This window comes from Barbus barbus (genome assembly GCF_936440315.1).
Source record: "Barbus barbus genome assembly, chromosome: 27".
NCBI classification, from domain to species: Eukaryota; Metazoa; Chordata; class Actinopteri; order Cypriniformes; family Cyprinidae; genus Barbus; species Barbus barbus.
In genome coordinates, this window is record NC_136755.1 from 12556111 (window position 1) to 12582486 (window position 26376).

The 26376-nt window shown below is 37.3% G+C and overlaps 3 protein-coding genes across 4 annotated transcripts in view; 1 reads left to right on the top strand and 2 right to left on the bottom strand.

Annotated features, from left to right (window-relative positions):
- The window catches only part of LOC306846840 (elongator complex protein 2), a 27337-nt gene extending 14355 nt beyond the window's left edge, over positions 1 to 12982 (bottom strand). The window contains exons 1-15 of the mRNA XM_079380477.1: positions 12837 to 12982; positions 12499 to 12577; positions 12279 to 12349; positions 11541 to 11682; positions 9984 to 10061; positions 9699 to 9763; positions 9540 to 9606; positions 8651 to 8794; positions 8278 to 8361; positions 7994 to 8094; positions 1565 to 1693; positions 1268 to 1417; positions 991 to 1182; positions 487 to 556; positions 281 to 379 (exon numbers count right to left, since the gene is read on the bottom strand). Coding sequence (XP_079236603.1) covers positions 281 to 379; positions 487 to 556; positions 991 to 1182; positions 1268 to 1417; positions 1565 to 1693; positions 7994 to 8094; positions 8278 to 8361; positions 8651 to 8794; positions 9540 to 9606; positions 9699 to 9763; positions 9984 to 10061; positions 11541 to 11682; positions 12279 to 12349; positions 12499 to 12577; positions 12837 to 12968 — 1603 coding nt within the window. The 5' untranslated portion in view covers positions 12969 to 12982. The remainder of the gene's footprint in view (positions 1 to 280; positions 380 to 486; positions 557 to 990; positions 1183 to 1267; positions 1418 to 1564; positions 1694 to 7993; positions 8095 to 8277; positions 8362 to 8650; positions 8795 to 9539; positions 9607 to 9698; positions 9764 to 9983; positions 10062 to 11540; positions 11683 to 12278; positions 12350 to 12498; positions 12578 to 12836) is intronic.
- LOC306846849 (protein Abitram) lies at positions 12909 to 15515 on the top strand. Its single transcript, XM_079380504.1, has 6 exons — positions 12909 to 13350; positions 13482 to 13533; positions 13944 to 14073; positions 14207 to 14283; positions 14371 to 14440; positions 14540 to 15515. Exons 1-6 carry the CDS (start codon positions 13284 to 13286, stop codon positions 14672 to 14674), a joined length of 531 nt encoding a protein of 176 aa, XP_079236630.1. The 5' UTR covers positions 12909 to 13283; the 3' UTR covers positions 14675 to 15515.
- Positions 15516 to 15520: 5 nt separating this feature from the next.
- The window catches only part of LOC306846842 (alpha-catulin-like), a 59754-nt gene continuing 48898 nt past the window's right edge, over positions 15521 to 26376 (bottom strand). For both annotated transcript variants that reach the window (XM_079380483.1, XM_079380484.1), the window contains exons 9-19: positions 25448 to 25606; positions 25001 to 25093; positions 23951 to 24101; positions 23071 to 23108; positions 22931 to 22981; positions 21874 to 22028; positions 21582 to 21630; positions 19881 to 19937; positions 18590 to 18709; positions 17827 to 17910; positions 15521 to 16864 (exon numbers count right to left, since the gene is read on the bottom strand). In XM_079380483.1, coding sequence (XP_079236609.1) covers positions 16700 to 16864; positions 17827 to 17910; positions 18590 to 18709; positions 19881 to 19937; positions 21582 to 21630; positions 21874 to 22028; positions 22931 to 22981; positions 23071 to 23108; positions 23951 to 24101; positions 25001 to 25093; positions 25448 to 25606 — 1122 coding nt within the window. In that variant the 3' untranslated portion in view covers positions 15521 to 16699. The remainder of the gene's footprint in view (positions 16865 to 17826; positions 17911 to 18589; positions 18710 to 19880; positions 19938 to 21581; positions 21631 to 21873; positions 22029 to 22930; positions 22982 to 23070; positions 23109 to 23950; positions 24102 to 25000; positions 25094 to 25447; positions 25607 to 26376) is intronic.

Here is a 26376-nt window from a genome sequence, read left to right on the forward strand (position 1 = left end):
TGTTCCTTTAATAAACCAGAGAAAACAGTCTTTAATAACTGCTTGTCACAAATGAAGGATATCAATGTGTTTTCTAGGAATAACTGAGGAACTTACAGTGTCTACCTGGTGATGGTGAGGTTTTTGACTACTGCCATAAAGTCTGGAGCATATTATATTTTGTTTCAGCAAAGAACAATCTACTTGGAGAGAAAGAGCCCATTTGGCTGAAATGTTAAAAATGACCAACCACAGTTGCGAAAAAGGCAGGAAAAAATAAAATAAAACAATGCATAAATACCCGTGAGTTTGAGAGGATGAAAGTAGGACTCCTTATATTGGTCGGACAGGCTATTGAAATCTTCACTGTCCTGTCGAGAGCTCTGAGATGTGAGGTCACCTGTAAACACATCAGATGCCACAGTAAAGGTTAGCAACTGCCTCTCTGCTCTCAGGATCAACGCAATGCAAATTCTCCAGTGGCCAACAAATTCAAAGGGTTCATACCTTGAAACACGGCCTTGTTGGACAGGCCAAGGGCAGGAGTGCTGGCTCCCTCTGGGAGATCTGCTATATCCTGAACACAGGAGACAGACACACACTGTAAAACCTCTCTATAGAAACCCTTCTATTATATTATTAACTTGTCAAATTTGGTCTGAAATGCAAAATACTTTAACAACTTTTTTTTAACTGTTGTTTAAAAACTAAATTCTCCACAAGCCCCAAAGCATTTAAGTGATATTCGCTTAATTACATGAGATCAACCTGAATTGAGAATGCAATTTACGTCGTCTCATGTACCATGACCTCAAGTTACAGAAAATGAAACTCATTTAGCTATATATCTGAGAGCATGTGCATAAACATTAGGATTAAGATAATAGAAAAATGTGAGACTCATCTTGAAATCTCTCGCTGATCCAAGACAGTGCAAAGAGTAATTAAAACCCAGGTTTTATTTGATGTAACTAATTAAAGTTTAAAGATGAGATGATTCTATGTACTTACATTACAGCCCAGCAGTTTCTCCAGAGAGGTGCATGATATGTTAGCAAAGTTCTCCACAAAATTCCTTGGAGCCTTGAACACCCGCAGGACCTTCTCATCAGCACCGGACACGAACTGAAAACGCCCAACCATAGACAGACACTGCATGTCATAGCCGTGAATCTGCGGCCTTGAGATCTCGTGCCAGGTAATCTGCAAACACAGTAAGCGTTGATCAACTATAAAAGCCTACAATGTACAATTATTCAAAAATAAAATAGCTGATATTTGTTTAAACCTCTGAACATCCGTTTCTGGTCCAGGGTGTAAAGAGTCTAGTGGTTTGGTCTGATCCAACAGTGATGATAAACTCTCCCTCAGGGTCCCAGCTCAAGTCCTGGACTGCGTTAAAGTGACCCGAAATGACCACACTAGGCCTCCATTCTCCCTGTGCAAAACATAAATCTCCATATTCATTTACTCCATTTAGTGTAAATCATAACATACTTCAGTTTTGACCGTTTTTATTAGGTAAAAAGGAATGCTTGCATAAAAAGCTTTGCGTTACTGGTGGTTGTCGTCAGTTATGTCTGACCTGGTTGCTGTCACAGTGCCAGAGGTGCAGCGCTCCGTGAAAGGCATGAGCCAGAATCATAAAGCCGTCGGGACTCATCTGGCATCCATAGAAGCCCAGGGTATTTCCTCCAACTTCCCCAACACGAACCTTAATGAAGCGTCAACAAGAAATAACGGAGAAACAATAAATATTCAAACAATCTGTATTATAGTGTACAGCACCACACAGATAGTCTAGATAGGACTATCTAGAAGGACACAATGGTGGACTGGTAACCCATAGAGGGAATCAAACCTCCAATATTGGTTACCCACCCTGTGGTGCGTTTCACATACAACAATGTAATTTGCTGCTTAACTACCTTAAAGGGGAGGTACAACGCTGTTTCGTGCATTCAGAGTTATTTACACTGTTAAAGAGTTGGATTCTCATGCTAAGCATGGCCAAAGTTTCAAAAAACTATTTGGAAGTGTTTCTGTGCCAAAAATCTTCCTTCCGGGTTCGTACAAGTTTCTGAAAACAATTTTCAATCATGGCTCTTGCTGACGTAAACGAGGGTGGAACTCCTTATATGGGCATTTCTCCCAGATGAGCACGCCCATGCCCGCATCAACGTGCTTCATCCGGCAGCACTGCACGGGACTCGCTCGGGAAGAATGTCTCTAAAGAAGTGAGTTTTTGGTTGTAAGGGAAAGATAACCTTACTCAGCTTCCCAAAAGAACCCAGCATTACGTGAACAGTGGATGCAGTTTGTTTTGGAGTTTCACAAGTGTGTTTGTTGACGAACGTTTTATTTGCACATTGTTTAATACTGAAAGATGGAGCAGTCCCAGCTATAAAAGATCCCTGTCATGATTCAGAACTGTAGATGGTAAGTGAAACGGCATCAAATGTCTCTGTTTTTTTTGGCGATCGGCGCTCAAGTGCTCGTCACTCTTTAGCTCCGCCCACAGCGCGCTTCCAGGAGCTCGGCTTTTTCCGGAGAGTATCGTAAAGCTGTATCTTTATTTTATAAATATGATAAATCTAAAGACATATGAAGGATTACTCTATATGTACTCAAGATTAACATGAGATTGGGTGAAACTGGGTGTGTTCTACCTCCTTTAATATGATACGTTGTTGGAGAAATTAACCAGCTAATTCTGACTATATACCGCTTGTTAGCGCAAATATCTAATTAGCCAATCGTATGACAGCAATTCAATGCATGTAGGCAACTTCAAACTGAGCATCAGAATGGGAAGAAATTTGATTTAAGTGACTTTGAATGTGGAATGGTTGTTGGTGCCATATGGGTTTACATTTACATTTATGCATTTAGCAGACGCTTTTATCCAAAGCGACTTACATTGCATTCAAGTTACAGTTTTTACATTTTATCAGCTCTTGCTTTCCCTGGGAATTGAACCCATGATCTTGGCGTTGCTAGCGCCATGCTCTACTATTTGAGCTACAGGAAAGCCAGGGTTGGTCTGAGCATTTCAGAAACTGCTGATCTACTGAGATTTTCATGCACAAGCATCTCTAGTATTTACAGAGAATGGTCAAAAAAGGAGAAGATATCCAGTGAGCAGTAGTTCTGTGGGCAAAAATGTCTTGTTGATGCCAGAGGTCAGAGGAGAATGGCCAGACTGGTTCAAGAGGATAGAAAGGCAACAGTAACTCTAATAACCACCTACCACAACTGAGGTTTGCAGAAGAGCATTTCTGAACACACAACACGTCAAACCTTGAAGCAGACGGGCTACAGCAGCAGAAGACAACACTAGGTGTTGCTCCTAACAGGAAACTGAGGCTACAATTCACACAGGCTCACCAAAATTGGAAAATAGAAGATTGGAAAAAGGTTGCATGGCCTGATATATTTTGCTTACTTTGCTAAAGAGCTTGATACATTTAGGTCCACATGTCATACTTGTTTCTAACCACTGTGTGACAGCTGCAGTTCCAACCTCACAACTTCATGAAGCCGTTCACAAATTCTCATTGAAACTATGGTTTTGAGAAACACTGAATTGTTGGTGACAAACTTTCTTTTTACCAGTCAATACTTTTGGGAAACGCATCCCAGATCTTTGAAATCCAGTCCACCACAGTCACTTGGTATGGTGATACTGTAGGATTATTTGTTCATTTGATTATACAGAGATAATTACATTATGTTGTGGCTTGTAATGAGTTAATTGCCTGGGGTGGCTAAAATCCGATCCCAAATAGGACATTTATATGAAAACAAAAACCTTGGAACTACACTGCACTCTCCATCATGTTCTTGATGGTGAGTGTTTGATAAGAGAGGCCTTCGCTGGTGTCACTGCCCCTGATAAACCGGCTGGTCAAGCAGGCCGCTAATTAGTAGTCATGAATCTTGAGCAATCCAAGTTGAGAGTCTACAGCTGTGCTCCATCTCCGTTAAGTAACAGTCTGAGGACACCAATTAATCAGGCCGACAAGCGAAAAGCACGATGTATGCAAAGAGGAGACTATTAAATGAGAAATAAATCGTGTTTGCTTCCTTTGAATCCATTAATGTGATGTTGAACGTAATCACACACACATTAAATCAAATATGAGCCTCGGAAAGCTGGGAAACTAAATGGTCACATGAAGAATGAATCCGTGTAAACCCCCCTGACTGGGCTGGGCTATGAATACCAAAGCAATGTAATTGTTTTTCAAACTGTAGCACGGCTTGCCCTCCGTCTGGCCCGTGTCTAACATGCTTAATGCTGCTCGAGAGTCTCACGGTAATGGGGGAAGTGAGTCGTGCTGCGGAGCAAGCGGTAACATTGTATAAAACAAGATAATTAGTCATGTTTATGCCATCAGCGATAACCTGCCTGTACTTTTATTTATGGTTGTGTGCAAGCAGAGACTGATGCTCCAGCCTCAACATCTGCATTGCCAATACACTCTCAGAGGGTGAAGAAATATTTTTGTAATTTAATCGAATCACACTCAGCAGTGAAATGGAGGTATGAAAATTTCAGTTGACAGCCATCGCAGTGGTGTTCCTGTTGACCTCGAGCAGGACAAGACATTTCCAGCAGCCGTGTTAAAAAAGCAGCAGTGATTCCTCACGTTCAGGAGTCACCGCTCAATGATTCACAGTCTCTTGTCATGCCCAGCAGAGCATGTCTCAAAGATATTGCCAGATCAGGTGGCTAGCTTCAGCTTTTCATCAAAACCACAATACTAGACAGACAAATCAGCCATCTAATGCTGAGATTTTAATGCCGCCACAAGACACGCAGGACAGTTCGTACAGAGCCACGTTGGCTGGAAAACATGGATTCAAGACAAAATCCACAAACGGTAAGGGCTATCGACATTTTCACGCTCCTGTGTACGCCAATAGAGAGACATTTGAGATGCCCTTCACAGGCGTATCCTACGGAGTGAATATGGCGGAACTAATGACTGCGATAAAGAGAGCCCTTCACTTTGAATGGCACAGATCTCAGCGAGCCATTCTGGAAAGAGTGATGCAACATTAACCAGATTGATTTTGAATTCCGTCCACATGGCTACTCGTATATCATGACCAAATCTCATGGGTGAAATGTGCAATCACTCTTATTTAGGAAAGGAACACCAATATGGATTTGTGGCACAATGTGTGTTGTAACAAAAACCAGTGTTTTGGATGGGATTGGTACGAAAGGAAACACAAATCTCTTGAGGATCCTGTAAATCAAACAGTGCCTCAGTACTACAATGATGTGGTCTAGAAAATCTAGGCCAGTGGCCAAAAGACTGTAGATTCTTGTAGCTGAAATGGTAGCCATAACCCCACACTTAAGAAAAATAAAAGCAATTTAGATAGAACCAATGAGAAGTTGGAACACGTAGGTTTGAAGCCCAGTAGAAGCAATCCATGAACTATCAGCCTTATGCTCTTGAAAGGTACTTAGCGCCGGTTGCTCCAGAGTGATTAAATAAGTATACTGCAAGTCACTGTGGATAAAAGCGTTTGCTAAATGACTACTTGGATTATTTTGCACTTTATCTTACAAGATAAAGGTAATCGCTACAGGACAAACTAATGCTTTACTCATGGTTCCATTCCTGTGGAGATGAGATTCATGAGGCTAAAAAGTGAGCAATCCAACAATGATGAGCAGCTCAATAGTACGCCAATTCTGGGTGATGTGGGTGTGGGTCATGAGGTCTGGAGGTTAAAGATTTTTCATGGTAACTCATGCACTCTCTCTTCTGGTCTATCAGGGAAAATAAACCATTAGCACAACACTAATGGCTCACAGAGTCTCAAAATGGTCCCTGCAGTCCCACCACACTGCTCACTGGTAACATGACTTATTAGTAGGGTGTACTTTACCCAGCGGTTTGCCTGGACACTCTACTGCAAACCAGCTCTCCACTAAATCTGACCAATTAGGCTAATCATTATGGAGGAGACTCTTCTTTGTGGATGTGTTAATTAGCCAAAGTGATACTGGTCATTTTCTGCTTAGTAGGGCACTTGCAGTCAGTCCATAACTGTGCTTTGAAGGCAAGTTTTAAACTGCCATATTTATGAACAAGTAATTATTGCAGGTTCAATGGTTAAGAACTTTTCATACCAAATGCAAGATAGAAAAAAAACTAAATCTTAAAAACTGATATAAATAGTGGAATTTAATGAAAGATCAGGAGCAAAAACTCCTGGTGTGAAATGCACCACAGGAATCCATTGTGTCTGTTCAAAATCTAGTTTATGACAAATATTTGTTTATTGCGAAAGGGCCTTTATGCTACAACCTTTTCAGTTTTGTTCTACATAATGTAGTAATAGCCATTTGTAAGTATGCATTATATCTGTTGCTTATCTCCTAACCTGAGCTAAAGCTGAAGTGAAAGTAGGGGATCAGAAGGTGGAAATCAGAAAGGATGTATGATAACCCACATTTATTTTCTTTGTATCCACGAAGCTGTCAGTTCAAAGGCATTCAACCACATTTGATAACCTAGTTCACACCAAGCTCATATCGTATGCCCTTTACGACTCTATACAGAAGACACATGCAGTGCAGAAGATAACGGATGCAGAACAACCCCATTGCATTCAGGTACAACACAAGACCTGAAATTAACCTCTTTCTTGTTACAGCTACAACTCACTGCCTTTCATTTTTAATTGGACAAGCCTTAGTACGACAAATCACGTGCGTCATCGTACTACAACATGCCTGGTGTCAGAATCAGGAGCCATTAATCTGAGCCCAGAGACCCATGTCTGCATGCCAAGATCAAAATGAGTACCTCTTATTAATCAACCATGAAGTCAAGCCTGTTATCTGCTGCTGCAATGCCAATCAAAATGTCCTATTATGACTGAAGTAAAAAAAAAACATTGTTTTTAATAAACATTTCTGAGAGGAACTCACCAATCATTCAAAGTCCCTCACACAGATGGAAGAGAACAAGCTTATCTGTGCAATTCTCAGTGTGTGGGTTCAATTCGACACAGTTAGCAGAGAATGGGCAGATGTTCCCTGCAAGACCCAGAGAGCGTAACAGAGGAGCTTGTGCAGCACTTCCTGCCTTTGCTGCAGATTCTGGAAGTCCATGACTGGCAACCAGAGAGCACATGAAAAGCAGGAAGGAAATGACCTCAGGATGGGGTTATTTCATTCCAGGAGCCTGATCTGTACGCTCAGGTTTAGAAAACAGAAGAGATTGAAGCCATTGACGTAGGGTCTGCAATGAGAGACATCTGGTGTCTAGAACTAGATCTTGTGCCTATTTTAAAGTCTTTATGCTAGTTTTCATTTTCTTTATTAGTTTGTAAGGCACTACATGGTCTTGCACAAGAGTACCTTTTAAAAATGCTTCCAGTCTATAAATCTGCAAGATCACCCACAGATCATCCCGTTCCTCTTATTTGGTGATGCTGCATTTAGCCATTATGCTCCATGCCAATAGAGGAAATGAGAGGTGCAGAAAATACAGATATTTTTAAACATAAAAATTTAAAACTTAGTTATTTAGTCTGGCTTTTATGTAGTGTATACATTTTTTTCTATTATTTTTGTTTATTTTATTTATTAAAATCATTCAAATTTATGTTCTACTTTTTGTTGATTTGTATTTTATTGTATTCTATTATTTTACAAGTTTATTATAAACTACTTAATTTTCAATGCTTGCATTTCGTGTCAGTTACTTGTTTATGTTTGTAAAGCACTTTGAAGTGCATTTGACTGGATTTGAAAGGTGCTTTATGACTGAAAGTTTGATCAAAGTTTTAATTAAAAAAATATGTTGAAATCGAGTCATGGCACAGAGGTAGCACATTGTGTTTGACACATTTGGAGTTGTCTGAATCTCATTTCTTCTCTCCCCATCCCATAATTTCGCACCCTTTCTTTACTGCATTCTAATCCACCTTTTACATTTTTTCAATATCAGTATTTATTAAGTAGTAAACAATGTGACTTTACCAGCTCAACCCACATGCCTGAATCCTCCTCTGGCCCCCATAAGATCATGGTCTTGTCCATTGAGGCAGAGAGCAGCTTCAGGGGCTGTTCCACTGAGTCACCTGCAGGGGGAGACACCAAGTTACAAAACAGAGGGAAACTGGATCAATACAAATAAAAATAATAAAAACAGTATAAATTATATAATAAATCAAAATGAAAATAATTTCACAGCACATTACAATGACAAAGAAACAAAATCAGCTCATGCTCACTAATCACTAAATGAAAGCATGCAGGAATACCTTTGACACATGGAGGTTGCCAGTGAATTCCATAAACCCAGTTTTCATGGCCGGCCAACACTGTTTCAAGAGTCACAGCAAACTCTACAGCAGAAAGAAATGAGCAATGAGGAGCATATTATTATCATCAAACCTTTTTCATTACTTGCAGTCTTTACTAGACAAAGTCCATTTTACTTGCATTTGGATGGTGGCAAGTTCATTTTTTAACTCTGATTATAAAACACTATACATGTAATCCTTTATTTTGTGTTTATATAGGCCAAGATATGGTTTCAAAACAGATAATCAAGCAGCTAATCAACTCAACAATAACCAATTTATACAATCATCACACAACTAAATTACAATCATGTAAAACCTCCAGCCTCACCATCTCCAGACACTTGAAAAACAATCTCCTTCATCTTGATAACCGCGTCAGTCTGCTGGTCTGGTTCAGTGGCAGTCTTGGCAAACAGTCTCCACACTCTGATCAGACAGTCCTGAGAACAGCTGGCTAGCCAGAGCTCTCCATCTACACATCCAACAATCAGTTAAAAAAATAGTGTGTGAGGCTTTCCCGCTTGTATATTTCAGTTACAGTGCCTTTAGTTGGCAGCAAGTGCTTGTTTCATGCATTATAAAAGAATGTGAGAGTGAAAACAACAATACTGGCTTCTTAAGATGGTGCATTTTATATCCTTGGACTATTTAACTGCCAGTACTGTATCTTATGTATTAAATGGGTCTTTGACTTCAACTCTTATGCCAAAATTCATGAAAACATATGCACATCAAATTTCACCCCACAATCGCTTTGATGTTTTACATGAGTTAGTTTGTAATTCTCATTATTTCTTAAGATGTTTATTGCTGTAATACAGTAATGACAATCATCCCAACAATTTTATAAATAGTCAATAATATAATAATATATCTATGTGTGTTTGCCAATTTATTAAAAAGTCTCTTACGACCAAGGCTAAATTCATTTAAATAAAAATAAAATTAAAACAGTAATATTGCAAATTATTACAATACATTTATTCCTGTGGTAACAAAGCTGAATTTTCAAATGACTAAAGCTGTGCTGCTTAATATTATTTATTTTTCCAGAAAATTCTAAATTAACAACATTTATTTAAAATAGAAATGTGTGTAACATTATACATTTTGCTACTGACATTTCCAATCAATTAAATGCATTTAAAATATTATTCATTTTACTTCCTATAAATATAATACTTCTTAAGCACATTTATTCTATTCAGAGGTCCTACCTTTAGCGGACCACTCCACACATCGTACCCAATCCTCATGTCCAGTCAGAGTCAGAAGCCTCTGAAACTAAACACACCCACAGGTAACATCCACACACCCACATGACACACAAAATATGAAGAGCATTAATATAAAGCAAAGACACCTGACAGTCTTACCTGTCCATTGAGCTGCACATACAGGTGAACTCTGCTGTCATCTCCCCCACAGGCCAGTACTGGAACTGCAAGAGATGTAATTAACCTCCTCATTCACACGAACACAAGATGCAGACAAGTCTATTCACGGCATCTAGAAGCAAAATACAGCTGCAGTCCAGACGTGAATAATGTAAGAGGCAGGCTAACGTTGCCCCAGGACATATTTAAAGCACAGAATGAGATTTTAACATGATAGGGCTGGACAATACAGCAAATCAACATGGAGCTGCGAGTGCAGCTTACCTCTGCTGCCTGGCAACAGCACCAAGGAGACATCCATCATGAACCCACTCTCAAAAGATACGGTCTGGAGGCATTCAGCTAATGAAGAGAACAGAAACACCTCACATGAAAATAAACCTGTCCTCATGATGAACTCTTTCTTTTTTTTGTAAATAACATAACTTAAATTAGACTATTATTAATCCAAAATATATCTATATTAGACCAATTACCCACCACAATTGCACTGAAAAGAAGCTGGTTTCTGCGTGCTGGCAGACAGCTCATTAGATTACTATCATTTTAATGTTAGAGGAATGATGCAACTCATCATCATCGTGTGACTCAAAAGTTGATCAGAACAATACAGAAATATTGCATTTACCCGCCTCTATATTGCTTTCGCATACCACTTTTTAAACGGTCAAAGAAATATTACTCTCTTTCTGCGCAGTAAGTATGGACATCAGAAAGAAGCAGTAGGAACAATCTTCTTCTTCATATACAGAAAATAAATAATTTAGTGTAACAAGTTCATATACCAAAAAATCTTGTCAGGCGTATTTAGAACAAGAATCATTAAATGACATTAAAAAACTGGATCAGTGCAGCCCCCAAAAACTAATTAATTGCAATTTCAAATCTTTGCCATGATCCTTCAAACAATTAGGTTTTACCCATCTGTCAGCAAGAAGGTTTTAATCATTTAAACTATAATAAAATTTAGCATGATGAAGTATTCTTTTATAAATTTTATTATGCAAAGGTCAGAATGTGGTTTTATTTTTAGAAAAATATGTGTTACACTGAATGACGATAGAACATTATTTCACCCCTATTTTGACATTTTATTTTTACAAAAGTTATTTGAATCATTTAAGCAGACACTTGCATTTAATATGCTTTTGATATATACAAAATCACTTTTGTGAATTAAATTTGATGTGGACACCAAAATGGGACATCTTGTCTTTGACCCATAAACATGCATTAAATATATACAAATATATCCAGTCTTTAGTGTCTCATGATCTTTCAGAAATCATTCTAGTACTTTTCTTATTATATGAAAACAGTTGCGCTGCTAAATATATTTGTATATTTTTGTGGAAACTGTGATGCATTTTTGCAGGATTCTTTAATGAATAAAAAGTTAAAACAACAGAACTTTAGTAACATTATAAAATGTGTTTACTGTGAATTTAATGTATCCTTGCTGAATTAAAAAAAAAAAAAACTTACTGACTTTCAAACATTTGAGTACAGTATTACATATTAAATGTATAGACATATTTAGAATATTTCTATGTTGTACTATTTACATTCTGTTGTTCTTGGTTGTTGACATCCAAGTCGAATTCTACTGTGTCTCTGTGATGACAAATAAACTGATTTTGAACTACTGTATATGCACCGAGTTCAAATTCTGAGCATTATTTTTCATTTACAAGAACCAACCAGAAGATGTCAGGCTTGTAGAATTCGAAAAGTCCTTATTTAAAATCTTTAAAAACTTGCATCGACTGAGTGTTTTAAATCTGCACTTTTATGATGAACAAAGCTCACTTCCTATCTTACCTGTATCAGAGCTGCATGTCCAGAGTTTAACAGTGGAGTCAGAAGATGCTGAGGCCACCAGTACTTGAGAGGAGGACAGAGACATGGCATCCACTGCACACACAGGCCCAAAGTGTCCCGAACACACTGCACATGCTGTGAACTGCAGCAGAAGATGGACAAACACAACTAATTTTTTAACTTTTGTGATTATCCATTTACAGACAAATACAAAAGAAGATCCGTCAGTAATAACTGACAAAGCTGAGTCATTACTTTTGGGCTTTTATCATTCTGATTTCTGTCATTTTATTAAACAGGATGGTTTAGAGTGTGATCATTTCTCAAATCCATTACTAAAACTGTTTGTGCTGTTGTTTTCCCACCAGAAATAATGACATTTCCTGGAGGATTATGCAACTGAGGATCTGGGCAAATTGCAACAAGCCTATTAAGTTAAGAAAACAATTAATTACATTTCGTTATAACTGTAAGAGTGTTATCACTAACATCAGGGATTTGTCGCAACCGGCTGTTATTCAAAAGATATTCCAAAAGATGGAAAGGTAAACTGAAACTTGGGTGGAAAGTGATATAAATCCTGACTAAATAATAATAACCTTTATATTTATGTTAAAAACAAATCCATCTTTTATAGCTGTTGATTTATTTAATATTTTATCCAATGTATTGCGTAACAGAAACGACCCAAACTTGTCAGCATAAGTGTCCACATTTATTGTTATTGTACACACATACCTTCCCATCCTGCTTCTCCCAGACAATAACATTATTATCCGACCCACCAGATACCAGATGGGTTTCCGGACCTGCAGAAACAGACAGCTTACGTGTGTCTGACAGTGACAGATAGCTGAATAATGTCTATGCATTAGATTTCACACTTTTTCAAACATTTGAAACTGAAATATCTGTAAACAGCCTATTTGAAATGTATTAATGGCGGTAAAAGACTTACTGCAGTCTTGTTTATGAACCCACTGGACAGCATTCACTCTTCCAGTATGTTTATTCAGCACCTCAACAATCCTTATTTCCTGATAAACAACATTTAGGTAAGACAAACCTGTCACAATTTCACACAGTCATCTTATTTGACAGTTTATCACACACTAAAGATATTTACTATGAAACTACCTAATCAGAATGTATAATCTAAACATGGGTTTGAGTTTACACATCACTGCATTGAACATATGTAACGTTAGCTGTATAATGTACGTTAAGTGTAATAATATGCCACAGAGCATCAGCAGCATCTCAACTAAATTAAGCGAATAAGCATACAGTCAGTACCTGTGGGTTATAAAGGGAAACTGAATTACATGTCCCAAATGCGATGAGACCCCCTCTGCCCCACGACACAACATTAGGAGTGCGATTAGCACAACAAGAGACATGACATGTGTCCATTACAGGCGCTGCCATCTTCAACGCTGCTGTGTGTTACAATTAAAAGGATCCGGGAGAATATGCCCCGACAGTAGTTCCTGACAGTTACTTAAAATACGTTTCTCTAAGAATATAGTTGAATTGGATTGAATAACAATTCGTTTGAATTTATTATGAGGTAAAGTATATTATGCAAAACACCGGCAGATACCTTAACTTAGTGGAACCGGATGTAAAGTCAGAGCGGACAACTTGATTTGTCTTCCGGCTTCAAACATCACTGGGATCAGACTGTATGAGCCTCTGTAATATTTGGTCTATTTTAATTGAATTGCTGTGGTGGATGCTGACATGGAAGATAGTGAAAAGAAAGCCCCATCTGTAATCGATCGTTATTTCACCCGCTGGTATAAAACTGGTAAGATGTTCTGATTAAGTTGGTATTGTCAGTAGTTTTGACTGTAGCTCAATGTATGTTCAAATTTATTTATATATATAACGTGCTTTTTAAAGATGCTCAGATTAATTGCTGTGTTGGTGTAAATGTAGATCTGAAAGGAAAAGCATGTGAGGATCACTGCATTCTTCAGCACTCCAACAGGTAAATATTATATTATATCCTCTTAGTGTTTCTTCAACTAAGTTTATTTTATTTAAACTAGTTTTCGTTTTGTTGATGAATATCACATTGCAACTATTTACTGTATTAACTATTTACTGTAACTTTATACAATTCAGATGTGTTTTATGTATATATTTTAATCTTTATATAAATCCCATTTCCAAACTTTAATATCTTAAATACTATAAATATAGTATTACATATTTTAAACCACGATGATCTGAACCAACTATTTATATTTATATCATGTTGGAAGTCTTCATGATCCAGATGTCCACTCTTCTTTATTTTCTGAAAGTCCACGGGGTCATAAGTGTTCATATTTGGAGAAACACCCCTCTAAACATACCTTTGCTGTGAAAGCATAACTCTTGTTTCCTTCTTATCAGGATATGCGTAATCACGCTTGCAGAGTCTCATCCTATCCTTCAGAATGGACGAAAAATCAAAAACATAAACTATCAGATCAGTGATGGATGCAGCCGTCTGAAGAACAAGGTGTCTGGAAAGTCAAAGCGAGTGGGTACCTTTGCCTTATGATTTCCATACTGTAAATACACACAATCAACACAGTAATGATTGTGATAATTACTTTTATATCTTAATTTACACTTTCCCTGAACATTATCAGTAAATCTAATTTATTCTGCAGGGTGGTCAGTTCCTGACAGAGTTTGCACCACTGTGTAGAATAACGTGTACAGATGAACAGGAATACACCATATTCAGGTCAGTTACACAGACTGTCACTTGATAAACATCACATTGAATTTCTATAATCTTAAAATGATGTCAGTTCAACTCATTTTTTCCCAGCTGTATCAGAGGACGTCTCCTAGAAGTAAATGAAGCCATTCTGAACAAGCCAGATCTTTTATTGGAAAAGGTTACCACCAGTACTGCTTTAAAAAAAAAAGGAAAATCTTTGTTTAACCTTTTCAAAATGTAAGACCATGTGTGAATTATGTGTTCTTTTTTGGCACAGCCTTCCACAGAGGGATACATTGCAGTTATATTACCTAAATTTGAAGAGAGTAAGAGCATCACTGAAAGCCTTCTGACCAGAGAACAATACGAGGAGGTTTTGACAAAAAGAAACCAACAAGAAGAGCCTTGCTGAGATCAACTTGCACTTTGAAGCTGCTGACTGACTGCTGAGTCTGCTTTGAAGAATAACTACTTCAAGCAGGTGGAAACGTCAATTGCATCGTGACTGTGTGCCACTTATATTTCAAAAAACATCTTGAGAAAATTTGAAGGAATGGAGACTAGTCTGCTGGATCCAGAGCTGTCTTGGATTTCACCGGAGTGCATTTTGTTGGACCACTATTCATGAGATGCATAACAATGCCAGTGTCATGGGTATTGTTTAGTGTTTAGTTTATTGTTTCATTAAGAACTAGTTTAATTTGAGAAGTAACAGATCTGTGTCCTCACAGACACATTATTTCCCTTCTGGTTGCTATAAAACTGCTTATAGCCCTAACGTTTTGGAGATCATTATTGTTTAAGTTAATGCTAAATAAAGGAACTGCTCCCTTCTGAGTGTATTCAGCTGGCTCTTTTATGTTTGTTTTTATTCAGTCAATTTCTTTCACACAAACTAAGGTCAGTGCTCTCAAAACAATTAACAGCAATCTCGACATTTTGTCATTTTCCCAAACAGATTGTACAGATTAAAAAGAAATACATACATTTACAAAACATTACATAACATAAAAACTGACTGACCCAAAACTTACAAACACAGTGGTGTATGTAAACTTGTATTTCCAAATAGCTGATCATATAACCAACAGAGAATTTCAATAGTTTTGATGTTAGTAAATGTATTGACTGAAGATATGTATTTCATCATGAGTATGTTTCAGTAGTCTGCTTGGATGGCCTTATTTTGGAGGAATGTATAAAATTGCATAAGAAATGTTTTGTGCATAAATAAATCACTCAAACAAATATTTAAGAAAAATAACATATATTTAGATTTTTTTCTGATTTCACAATCATTCAATGGTCCAACACTAATACAACTCAAGGTCGTAGCTGCACAATCATCTCTAAAGCTTATGGTTTGATTGACTGAAGTATAAATCCGAGGAACATTTTAGCAGAGTATCAACTAGAATTGGTGTGTGAATGGAAACCCAATTTTGAAGAGCCTTTTAATCCATGCCATACTAAAAAGTTCCATACACGACAGCCTAAGCTATTGATTTATATACCGTCTCACTCTAACCTTTTAGGTTAATGTACCAAAGCTTGACTTACATTGTTAGGACTGAAGTAAAAATACAAATCACAGTGACCTACAAGGCAGTCGATACTATTATTACAAGGCTGTCACTCCTACGCAAGTACATTTAAAGGGCCAGTTCGCCTGAAAATGAATATTCTGTCTTTATTTACTTGCCCTCATGTCATTCCAAACCTGTATGATCTTCAGTGGAACATAAAAGATGATGTTTTGAAATAGGTTTCAACTTTTTTGTTTTTGGAGTTTTTTTAGACTTCAAAATCACTTATTTTTGTGTTTCACAGAAGTCAGGTTTGGATTGACATGAGGGTAACGATAACAGAATGTTCATTTTTAGGTGAACTTCCCTTTGAAAGGAACTGTCGTTTTCATTATCGTCCTTCAGAAATGCCTCTTTGGAAAGTACGGTCCCTGCTGTAAACACTCAACATTTTCATACTAATATATCCAAAGTCAATGAAACTGTCTTGCACAGCACTGAGCAGACTGCCTTGTGTAGGAAGATGATTAAAACTTTATATATTTGGCATTAACTTGCACATGAGGCAGTTATGTTAAATACAGTGTGCAGAGTTTTTCTTAATCGACTTTTATCATGTACACCTCAGTGTTGGCTAATCACGAGAAACGCAGCTGAATATTCGGTTAAAACCGTAGCTTATTTACCTGCCATTACACTTGAAAGAGTCACATAATGACTTGAACACATGCAATGAAGGGTTTTTTTCTTCAATATTTTTCTTCAATATCTGGAATGAGGCTGGTAATGCTAACGCTATCGTACACCACAAAGCGAATGGGCAAAAGCACAAAGAATGGCACGTTGTGGGCGAGTGCATTGCCATGCACTGTGTGCGCGAGAACAGGCAGAAGCGCCTTTGGTTTTCAGAACTATTTGCTCTCCAGGAATGTTAGAGTGGCCATGAGCTGTTCCAGGGATTTGACCCCAAAGCCATTGGAGCCTTTGCCATTCAGAGTTTCCTCACTGATGGTCGTGCTCAGCTGCTTCTCCCTCCAGTGCTGAGGTGAAGCCAGACAGCTGTGTTCTGATTTACACTGGAATTAAAGGTAGAACACAGTTTAATACAAACATGCTCTAAGATTTGATCATACACATTTTGTTAATTGATATAACAGAACATAAATCACACCAAAACATTAAATAATAATTGAGGGTGCACAATATATCACATAAAAAGAAAATGTATTTAGAGCTTTTTAAATTGATAATTAACATTCAATATTGTATGTTTATGCATGCTCATTTCTTCAGTTTTTAATTATCTTTGCTGTAATCTAACACTCTTTAAAGTTCATCTTTAATAACACAATTTAATCAGCTAGATTTTTAATATCAGTGCATCCATGACATAATAACAACACTGTTTCCTAACCAGCATGGAGATACTATTCTTTTTATTTTACTTTATTTTTACTTAATTTTTTTATTAATATTTTAATTCGTTTTTATTTTAATATTTTCAGTTGTCATTTTAATGTTGGTTCAATTGTTAGGAATTTTGTTGTGTGCTTTTGTATGTTTTATTTGTTTTTTAAATGTCTATATACTTTTTGTTCATTTTATTTCAGTTTTAAGTTTAGTTTTTTTAATATATCAAGTTAAACAAAATGAAAATGAAAATGAGACCACTAGCTGAAATAAAAGTTTTTTTCTATTTTATTTCAAGAAACTATTTTTTTATGGTTTTAGTTTAACTGTAACTTATGTATAACTAAGTTAACTATAGTAAGCCTGGTCCTTATAACAATGTGTTCCTTTACATGTAAATCTTTTTTGTCATGCAGTGTACTGCAATGCATCCCTTTTTTGTTTTTGTCCTAACCAACCACAAACAATATTACAATTCAGGCTGATACTGCTAAGCTGATAATTATTATCTCAGTGGCAGATAGACATTATAATGTACAGTATGAAAAATGGATATTCATTTTGAGATTTGCTAATTTACATTTTAAAATGTCATCAAATTAATCCAGATGTTCATGTTGCTACCTACCTTTCTGATGAGTTTATTACAGATGGGCAGTAAATAGACCACCACTGTCAAGATGCCTTTGGTATTCTGTATGGATGAGTCGACCTGAACGAAACAAGAAAAACATATGGATCATTAGCTGACTAAACTACCCAAAATACAGTTTTGCTAACAAGTACACCATATACGCCCACATTTCAGTCAAGCTATCATTTTGCAGCGACAACAATCTATATATTTTCTAACAGGTGATTGTGGAACAGACTGGTTCACATATAATTGGTTTTTGCAAAATAATATGCTTGGAAACCACGCGAGGGCTCCTGAAAACATGCTGGGAGATCCTGATTGAGCTTGCTTTTCCGGAGATCGTTTTTTTGGTTCCACAGCACGACACAAACACAGCCTCTATAAACCTATTTAAACCTGCCTCCGGCTGTGACCTTTGCTTTATCAAAACAGAAGGATGACCCTGGACAGCATGCCATTTTATCAGGTTAAATGGAGTCAGGAAATGGACTAAGGTCAGTGTCTTTGCAGGAGAAACAGATTTATTATCTAATCACATGTGGCAGTGACCTGTGACTTTAAACTTTAGTTTATATTGTTCTCTTTAAATGTCTAAATTAAGATGAATCGATATAATTTGAATCCTCAGATTCTAAATTATGAATTTAAGTGCATTAATGGATTAAACTGTCAAGTCAAAAAAACAAAAACCCTACTCATGTCTGCTCCATTCACTGATGTACAAGAACAGTCTGTAGCGGTTATAGTCAATTACCTTCTGAAAGATGGGACTCTTGCCCTGAACCGGAGTCTTGGCACAGACCTGCAGCTGTTGACATGCGGCTGACAGCTTCTCAGTCTCAGATAGGATAAGGATTCTGTCTTCATCCAGCAGCTGTAACACAGACACAATATGTGGCCTTAACATTTAAAGTAGAACATTCGAGAGATGAGGAATCTAAACAAACTTTAACACAGCAGCTCTTTTGCTTAAAGACTCATTTTCTACATTAGACATAATTTTTTATGATGTTCTTTAAATATGCAAAATTATGAACATGACGGTCTGAACGGGACAATGGACAATTTTGTAAATTCAGTAAAAACAAGCTGATAGACTACACTTGTGGAAGTGGATTTATTTTGCCGCAAAAGCTGTTTTCAACATTGATAATAATAAGACAAGTTTCTTGAGCACTATATCAGCATATTAGAATGATTTCTGAAGGATCATGTAACACTAAAGACTGGATTAATGATGCTGAAAATTCATATATATTTGATATATATAGGGGTGTTTTGTCTTGTGTGCATATACCATTGCTTTCCTTTCTACGATCCATTCGGGACTTCCTGCAGGCAAGGACAAATTTAACAATCTAATAGCCTTAATTGAGACTTTCACCCAAAACTGCATTACAGGTTTGCCAAAGTGAGGTAATTGCTGAATTTGAACTGATGGATAAATAAATGGACGTAAGCCATTTGTATTAGCCGTACTCTGCTTGTAGCTGAGGAAATACATTGTGGGTCAGGCATGTTTGAGATTATTAAGTGAAAGTGAAGTGACGTGACCCATACTCGGAATTTGTGCTCTGCATTTAACCCATCCAAGTGCACACACACACAGCAGTGAACACACACCCGGAGCAGTGGGCAGCCAATGCTGTGGCTCCCGGGGAGCAGTTGGGGGTTCAGTGCCTTGCTCAAGGGTTTCACCTCAGTCGTGGTATTGAAGGTGGAGAGAGCGCTGGATTCACATTCACTCCCCCCACATACAATTCCTGCCGGACCTTAGACTCAAACCCGCGACCTTTGGCTTACAAGTCCGACTCTCTATCCATTAGGCCACGACTGCCCCCAAATTAATTAATCAAACCGTGTCAGGCTCTGTGATTATGGATGAGTGGCCCCTGTCGGCCCCAGGCAGAGCAGGGTTAAATAATGCTGATAGCCACGTCTCTGTGGTCCCAATGAGATGGATGGCAGTCATTACAGTCCTTTATTTACAGGCAACTAATTAAACTGTGGTACATAAGGGCCTGGTGGGCACACGGGTGCATTACCTGTGTGGAGAGAGAGTGGAGGATGTGGCACAGCTGGAGACCTTGGTCTGACAACACCTGGAAAATAAATCCATAATGTAAGGCTTTACTCTGTATCAGAGTAAATGTTACACAACTTGAATGAAGTTAAAGGTGCATAAAGATTTTGTTTTTACATTAAAGTAAGAAAAACCTAAAGAAATAAATGGCGTAAATATACATGTAGAAATGTTTTTCCTGGACATGTCCTGGCTGGGATTAAAAAATTGCCTAAAACAGACAAGTTTTGGCTTGTTTTCCTATTGTTTTCATACTTGCTGAAAGATATGACTTGTAGTCTGACCAATGGCATGTAGCCATTGTATATAATCAACCAATTGGGACATGTCATCTACAGAGAACAGTCAAAAGCAATGCGAATACAAATTCACATAATATGGAAAACAAAATTGCAAAACAAAGCCAATATACAGACATTTTAGTCAATTTAAAATCCCAGCCAGGACATGTTTAGGTAAGTGGATGTATGGCCACCCTAATGTGCACTGACACAAGATAAAGACTCCGGTCAGGTCACACATTCAGTGGCATAGAAGAAATTTATTCTACATACAGGTCTGTTCACACCAAGAACAATAATGTTCGGTTTCTTATGTGCATGTGCAGCAGTTTTGTCATCTGCTGCTTTAAATGCTCAAGCTCTTTCTGATTGGCTGTCAATGCTTTTATTTATTTATTTTGGAAAATACATGTGAAAGTGATTCCAACAATATTGTTATTAGCGTTATTGAACTTTCCTAATCTTATAGAATTAGAACGATTATTAGAGTATTATATTTGCAATACTTCCAGGCAGTTATTTCAAGCATCTAATACCAATTCCTACTTACCTGAAATCTACTCACAAAAAATTACTTTAACATCTCACTGATATTGACGAGTCGGACTGAAGTCTCAAGAAAATGACAAAAGCGGCATTTAGTAGTCAAATTCAATGATTAGAGTCATGCTGTCATGTCAAAATTATCATAATTACAAGAGTAGTTCAAAACCTCAGAAACTGTTTGTTACTATGGCAATACTCAATGTAAAAAAAAATACCATGGAAAAATACTTAATCGCTATATTAAATTACCTCTATATGCTCTAGCACAGTCTTAAAGAAATCGAATCAGGTAACACTGGCATAAACAGAAAATTGTAACATATGAAATAACATATGGTCACTGCCTTTTGGTTATTTTTACAAGTCACAACGATCAAATGAGATACCTTGGAGACTTTGCTATTTCAAATGAGTTTCCAAGTTGTATTTGTGTGTTTGACGTGAACTGTTTACTAGTAGGAAACTCATAATTATGGGAATTGTAACATGACGTCAATGCAGAGAAGGCTATAAAAAGAGGTACATAGACATATTAAAGGAACTTCGCAGTGCTGTTCTGCTGTGACGTTGAGCAGGTAAGAATGCTCTGTCAGATAAGAGGTTGTGTTTTGGTTGGAGGCCAGTGTGCCCCACTAATAGAACGACACACTGCCTAATCAGCATTTCCTCCCCATTCACAGCACACATCCTGCTCTGGATCACTGTATCTCACAGACAAACGACAGCTGGCTTTAATAATATATTGATCCATCTATTCCAGGGGATTCATTGCTCTTAATGGCACCTTGAATAGATTCAATTAAAAAACCTATGAGAGAGAATGAATGCTGGCATACCTCAGCTTGGTGGAATAGATCCAAAGTTGTCTTCAGTAGGCCTTCCCCCCTTAATCACAGAGTGCAAAACAGCAGAGAGTTAATGAAACATCCTTAGAAGATACATAACACCGATTGTGTAGGTTGACAGAAAGTGCAGATTAACAACAACATGGTTTTTGTCTTCTGAACAGACATTTTTCATAAAGCTTCAACTTTCCAGCACGCTGTATTTAATATCCTGTGTAATATAACACTACTCAAACCAATCTGATAATCTGATAAACAGACTATGACATTTCCAGTGGGTTACCTGGTGAAGAGATACATGGAATACGCCATGCTGGATATGATCTGACACAGCCGAACCATCTCGTGGTCCCGCTCGTCCCAGCGCTCCACCTCTGAGTCCACATCTGAGGTGAGGAGACACAGTTCCAGCCCAAGCTTGGCGATGGTGGTTTGCTCCTGTATAGATCAACATTAGAAGACTCTTCAGATCATGGCCTCAAGGATACTTTCAAGCAGAACTAAATACTGACAAAATTGTTATTTAAATGTTTATAGCAGAAGTTACATTAACTAAGAATTTTCCATTGCTTACAGAGTTTTAATGTGCTAAACAATAATATATTTTTTATATAGCATTTTCAAGCTTTAAAATCATTCCCACACTAAGAGATTAAACTATTAAAAAGTTTCAGTATGTGGAAAAAGCTGAAATTAAATAAGATAATTATTAGATGAAAAACTAAAACTTTAAACCTTGCTAAAACTATAACTTTAAACCTAAAAAGTTTTTATTACACTAATAAAAATTCCAAAAGCACATAAAATATTACTACTTCTATTAAAATGACAGCTGAAAATATAAGCTAATTTAAAATATTGATAAATTCTATAGTATATAAATAATAGTAAAATAACTGCACATAATTTGGCTAAGACGATTCTAAAAGTTATAGATGCAACAAATTGAGGTTTAGACTTTCAAATTATTCTTTTTTTTGTGACCAAATTAATACATAAAAATAAACAAATCAGTTTCATCCCACTTGGGCTTATCAGGTGTCTGTTTTAGTTCTTTAAATCTTAATTAAGTTCAGTTGTAATGTTTTGTGAAGTCTAGGTCATAGAGTTTCTCGAAAATTAGGTTTTTGGGGTCATGGACAGAAAATGTAAATATTGTAATCTATATTTGAAAATGGAATGACAAACGTCGATATAATTTTCTGGACAAAATTACTAATAAGGTCAAGAATAGAGCATGATGGAAAATTTTCAACCCAGTGTTTTCCATCTGACAAATAAAATTATCATTACTTCAACTTTTTTGTTCATACGTTATGTTTTATTAGGAGAAATTGTACCTCTGCGTCAAGTTTGGCAGCCTTGACTGTCTTCAGGTTGGCAGAGTGTTTCTATAAAATAGATGAATAAGTAAATAATGAAAGACCATGAAAAACCAAATGAAATTTGTGATAAAATCATAACTGCTTGTGAGACTTACCCCTGGTCTGGGTAGAGACAGATATGCTTTCTTATCACCTAAAATGAGGAAGACATTTTAAGTATTAAAACCAAATATATCTACAGTATATACAGGACACTATATAAAACATAAAACTTGGTTCAAATACATGTCTAGCCAGAAAATGGCTGTGGATAATGATGTGGATGAACAGATACAAAGGCAGGATCTTGGGGGATGACAGTTTGTTTTGGGAAATATCTCAGTTGGCTCTGATGATGACTGGGAGCCTCTCATCTGGAACAAAAACATCTCCCCAGGCACCGGGTTTCTGTCATGTTACTGATGCCTTCCTTCAGACTCTGACAAATATCGTTGCCACATAAAGCTCTTTATGTGCTGCTGTGAAAAAAACAAAGTTTCACTCAGAAGAGCCGTCATCGCTCAAACGGATCCTTGAGCGCTATGTCCAAATACAGATGAGTGAAAGGACTTTCACAGACCTGTAATCTCAGTGCAGCTGCAGCAATGCGCCCTTAACCTTGCCTACAGAGATTTATCCAGCCTCTATTCAATTACCTCATATGAGGGATGTGGATGCAGTATAAATGTCAAAGATGCACATCTTTAGCGGCTGGAAAAGATAGCAATCTGGCCATGAGGAAAATGACCTTTAAAAACCGTTATCGCTGCCCAGCCCATAGGTATGAACAAATACAGGAAATACCTGCTACTGATGCATTCAAAGCACCCATGAAACCCAGATTACAATATTGTGGTAAGTACTGTGGTAAATGCAGATATCACACATACATAAGGGTCTTTCATATCTTGGGCTGGAAAAAGAAGTTGTTTGAGTTTGAAGTCCTAAAAGTCAGTCACAAATTGATGACATGACGGAACAGCTTGACTAACACACCTCTGCGGCCCTCAAACACATCGTTGATCTCTTTCAGTAGGATGGCCATGTCGCACAGCTGGGACTCCCAGGCCTCGCAAAACACATCCAGGTTTTCTTTGGCAATCTTGCTGGTGGGGTGTAGAGCAAGGGTCTGTGCTGCTGAGATGATCTGACAAGAGAAATTGAGAGGAAATGCTTTTTAACACCATTTTCAAGAATTTCACAATTTCTCCTGTGCAACATCTGAATATCAATATTCATCGTTGGTTTCTTTCTATTGTCCCACAGCATAAATGCACCATCTAACTCAGTCGGCAACTGCATAATTATGATTTACAGCTTACTGGGAGGATGTTTCAAAAAACAAACACAGCGAAGCAGAGCTCGTCTCCGCTGAGGGTGTGGATTCAGCTGGTAATTACCTATGGCTTTTGGAATTACTGATAAAGCAACTCATTATCATGCACCCCTGAAGCTGCCGCTCACCCGCTGTGCTCTTATTGGCTGCCTGATCTTTAGGCCTCATCATTACTGGCTGGTGAGGTGAGGTTACCCTCTCTAAGAACACTCATTCCTGCATGCAATCAGATATGCTAATGAAGCGTGCTGATGAAATGCACTGCAAATACTCTAATGTTAAATATTACATTCTGTGTATTGGCCCAATCTTACCTTTTCTTTTTCATTTCATATGTTAATTATTGAAAAAGAAAACAAGCAAGAACCGCAAAGATGATTTTGATGCATGATTTCTTTTTTTTTTCATCCAGCTGAAAATGCATTTTAATAGCAATTTCTTGCTATTTTATGCCTATGTGTGTGAGTGTGTTTGTCTCTGCTGCTTTTTCTGTAATCGGAGCTGCAAAGTCAACAACAATAGTACAAAATGTGTCAAATAAGCATTGGTGATTTTTGGAAAATAAGCAGTAACTGAGGCGAATAACAATCTTCTTTCGTTCTTTTATTAACAAAATCTATATTCTGTAAGTCTCAGAAAGCCTGAAAAAAAGGTCTCAGTTGCTAAGATGTCAGATTCCTACTTTACTAGCAGACAACCTCTCTGTTTACCTGAGGTCCAATGACACGGAAAGTTTCCTCAGCGTGAATACAGGTGATCTCCAGCGGCTCGGTTCCCGAAATGTGGCAGAGTAAACGACAAGTCTGAAATCAGAATAAATAGCACTACACTGAAGTTCACCCTATAGTGAAATTCAAACACTTTAGTAGATTATACAGCGTAGCTATTGTTAAATGCACTGCGATGCACCAATCTGACAATAAGTACTGAATGCACATATTATAGCAAATATAAGCAAATATAATAAGTGTAATAATAATACACATCATAATAATAGTGTATTTCAAATCCTAATTGCTTTTGAATTTTAATAAATTCCTAAAATTCAACAATGGTGTAAACTGCACCTGCTGTTACACTACTACATAATTATTATAATTTTTAAATAAACTGCTTTCTAATCAAATCTTTGTCGGAACAAAGTCAGAACCGCTCACCTCCACCAGTTGCTCTTTGTGTTCGGTCAGTGTGCCAGCATAATCAGCCACGGCCTCCAGGTTTCCATCCCCACCGGAGGCCTTCAGGGCCTGCAGCACTAGATGATCTGAATGCAGCTTCAGCAGCTCAGTGGCCCTTCCCACCGCCACCCTATGAAGCTGAACAAAAGGAAAAAAAGTCCAATAACGTGAACTGACCAGTGTTTCCTAAAAATGCCCCAAGTTTTGGTATTAATTACATGCAAAACAAGACAATATTGTTTTAGCAACATACTTCAGTGTTTTCATTTATGATGAGCAATATGAATTATATGAAGTATATGAACAACCAGTCAGTAATTGTACTGAGGGGGATGTTTAAATGACACCTTTTTCAACTGAAAATAGAAAACGTTTTGGCCATTCATTTAAATGACAAGGGCGCTTTTTGTTTTTTTAACTGTTTGCATCTGGACTGTTTTTTTTTTAGTATTGCTTTAGAATACTGTTTAGTATTCTTTTGTTCTGTAATGCCTGTCAACAAATAATTTCGTATATCATTTATGTTACAGTATATTGTTATATTGTAATAAAAATGCATTTGTACTGATTTAAGTTTCACAAAGCAGTTATTTCCAGACATCCTCAACATCATCATGAAAGTTATGATGACTTGCGAACTAGTAAGTGCATCAGATTCAGTACCCTCTTGGTGCCATTTATTTATTTTGTTAGCATTTTTTGTTTTTTTTAGAATTTTTTGCCTTTATTGTGACAGGACAGATCAGAGCTGACAGGAAGCAAAGTAGGAGAGAGCGGGGATCGGGAAAGGTCCTTGAGTTGGGATTCGAACACGGGACGTCTGTAGCACAACAGCACTGTATGTCGGCGTGCTGCTCACAAAGCTATTGGCACTGGCTTTGTGCCATTTATTAAAAGAATTAACGTAT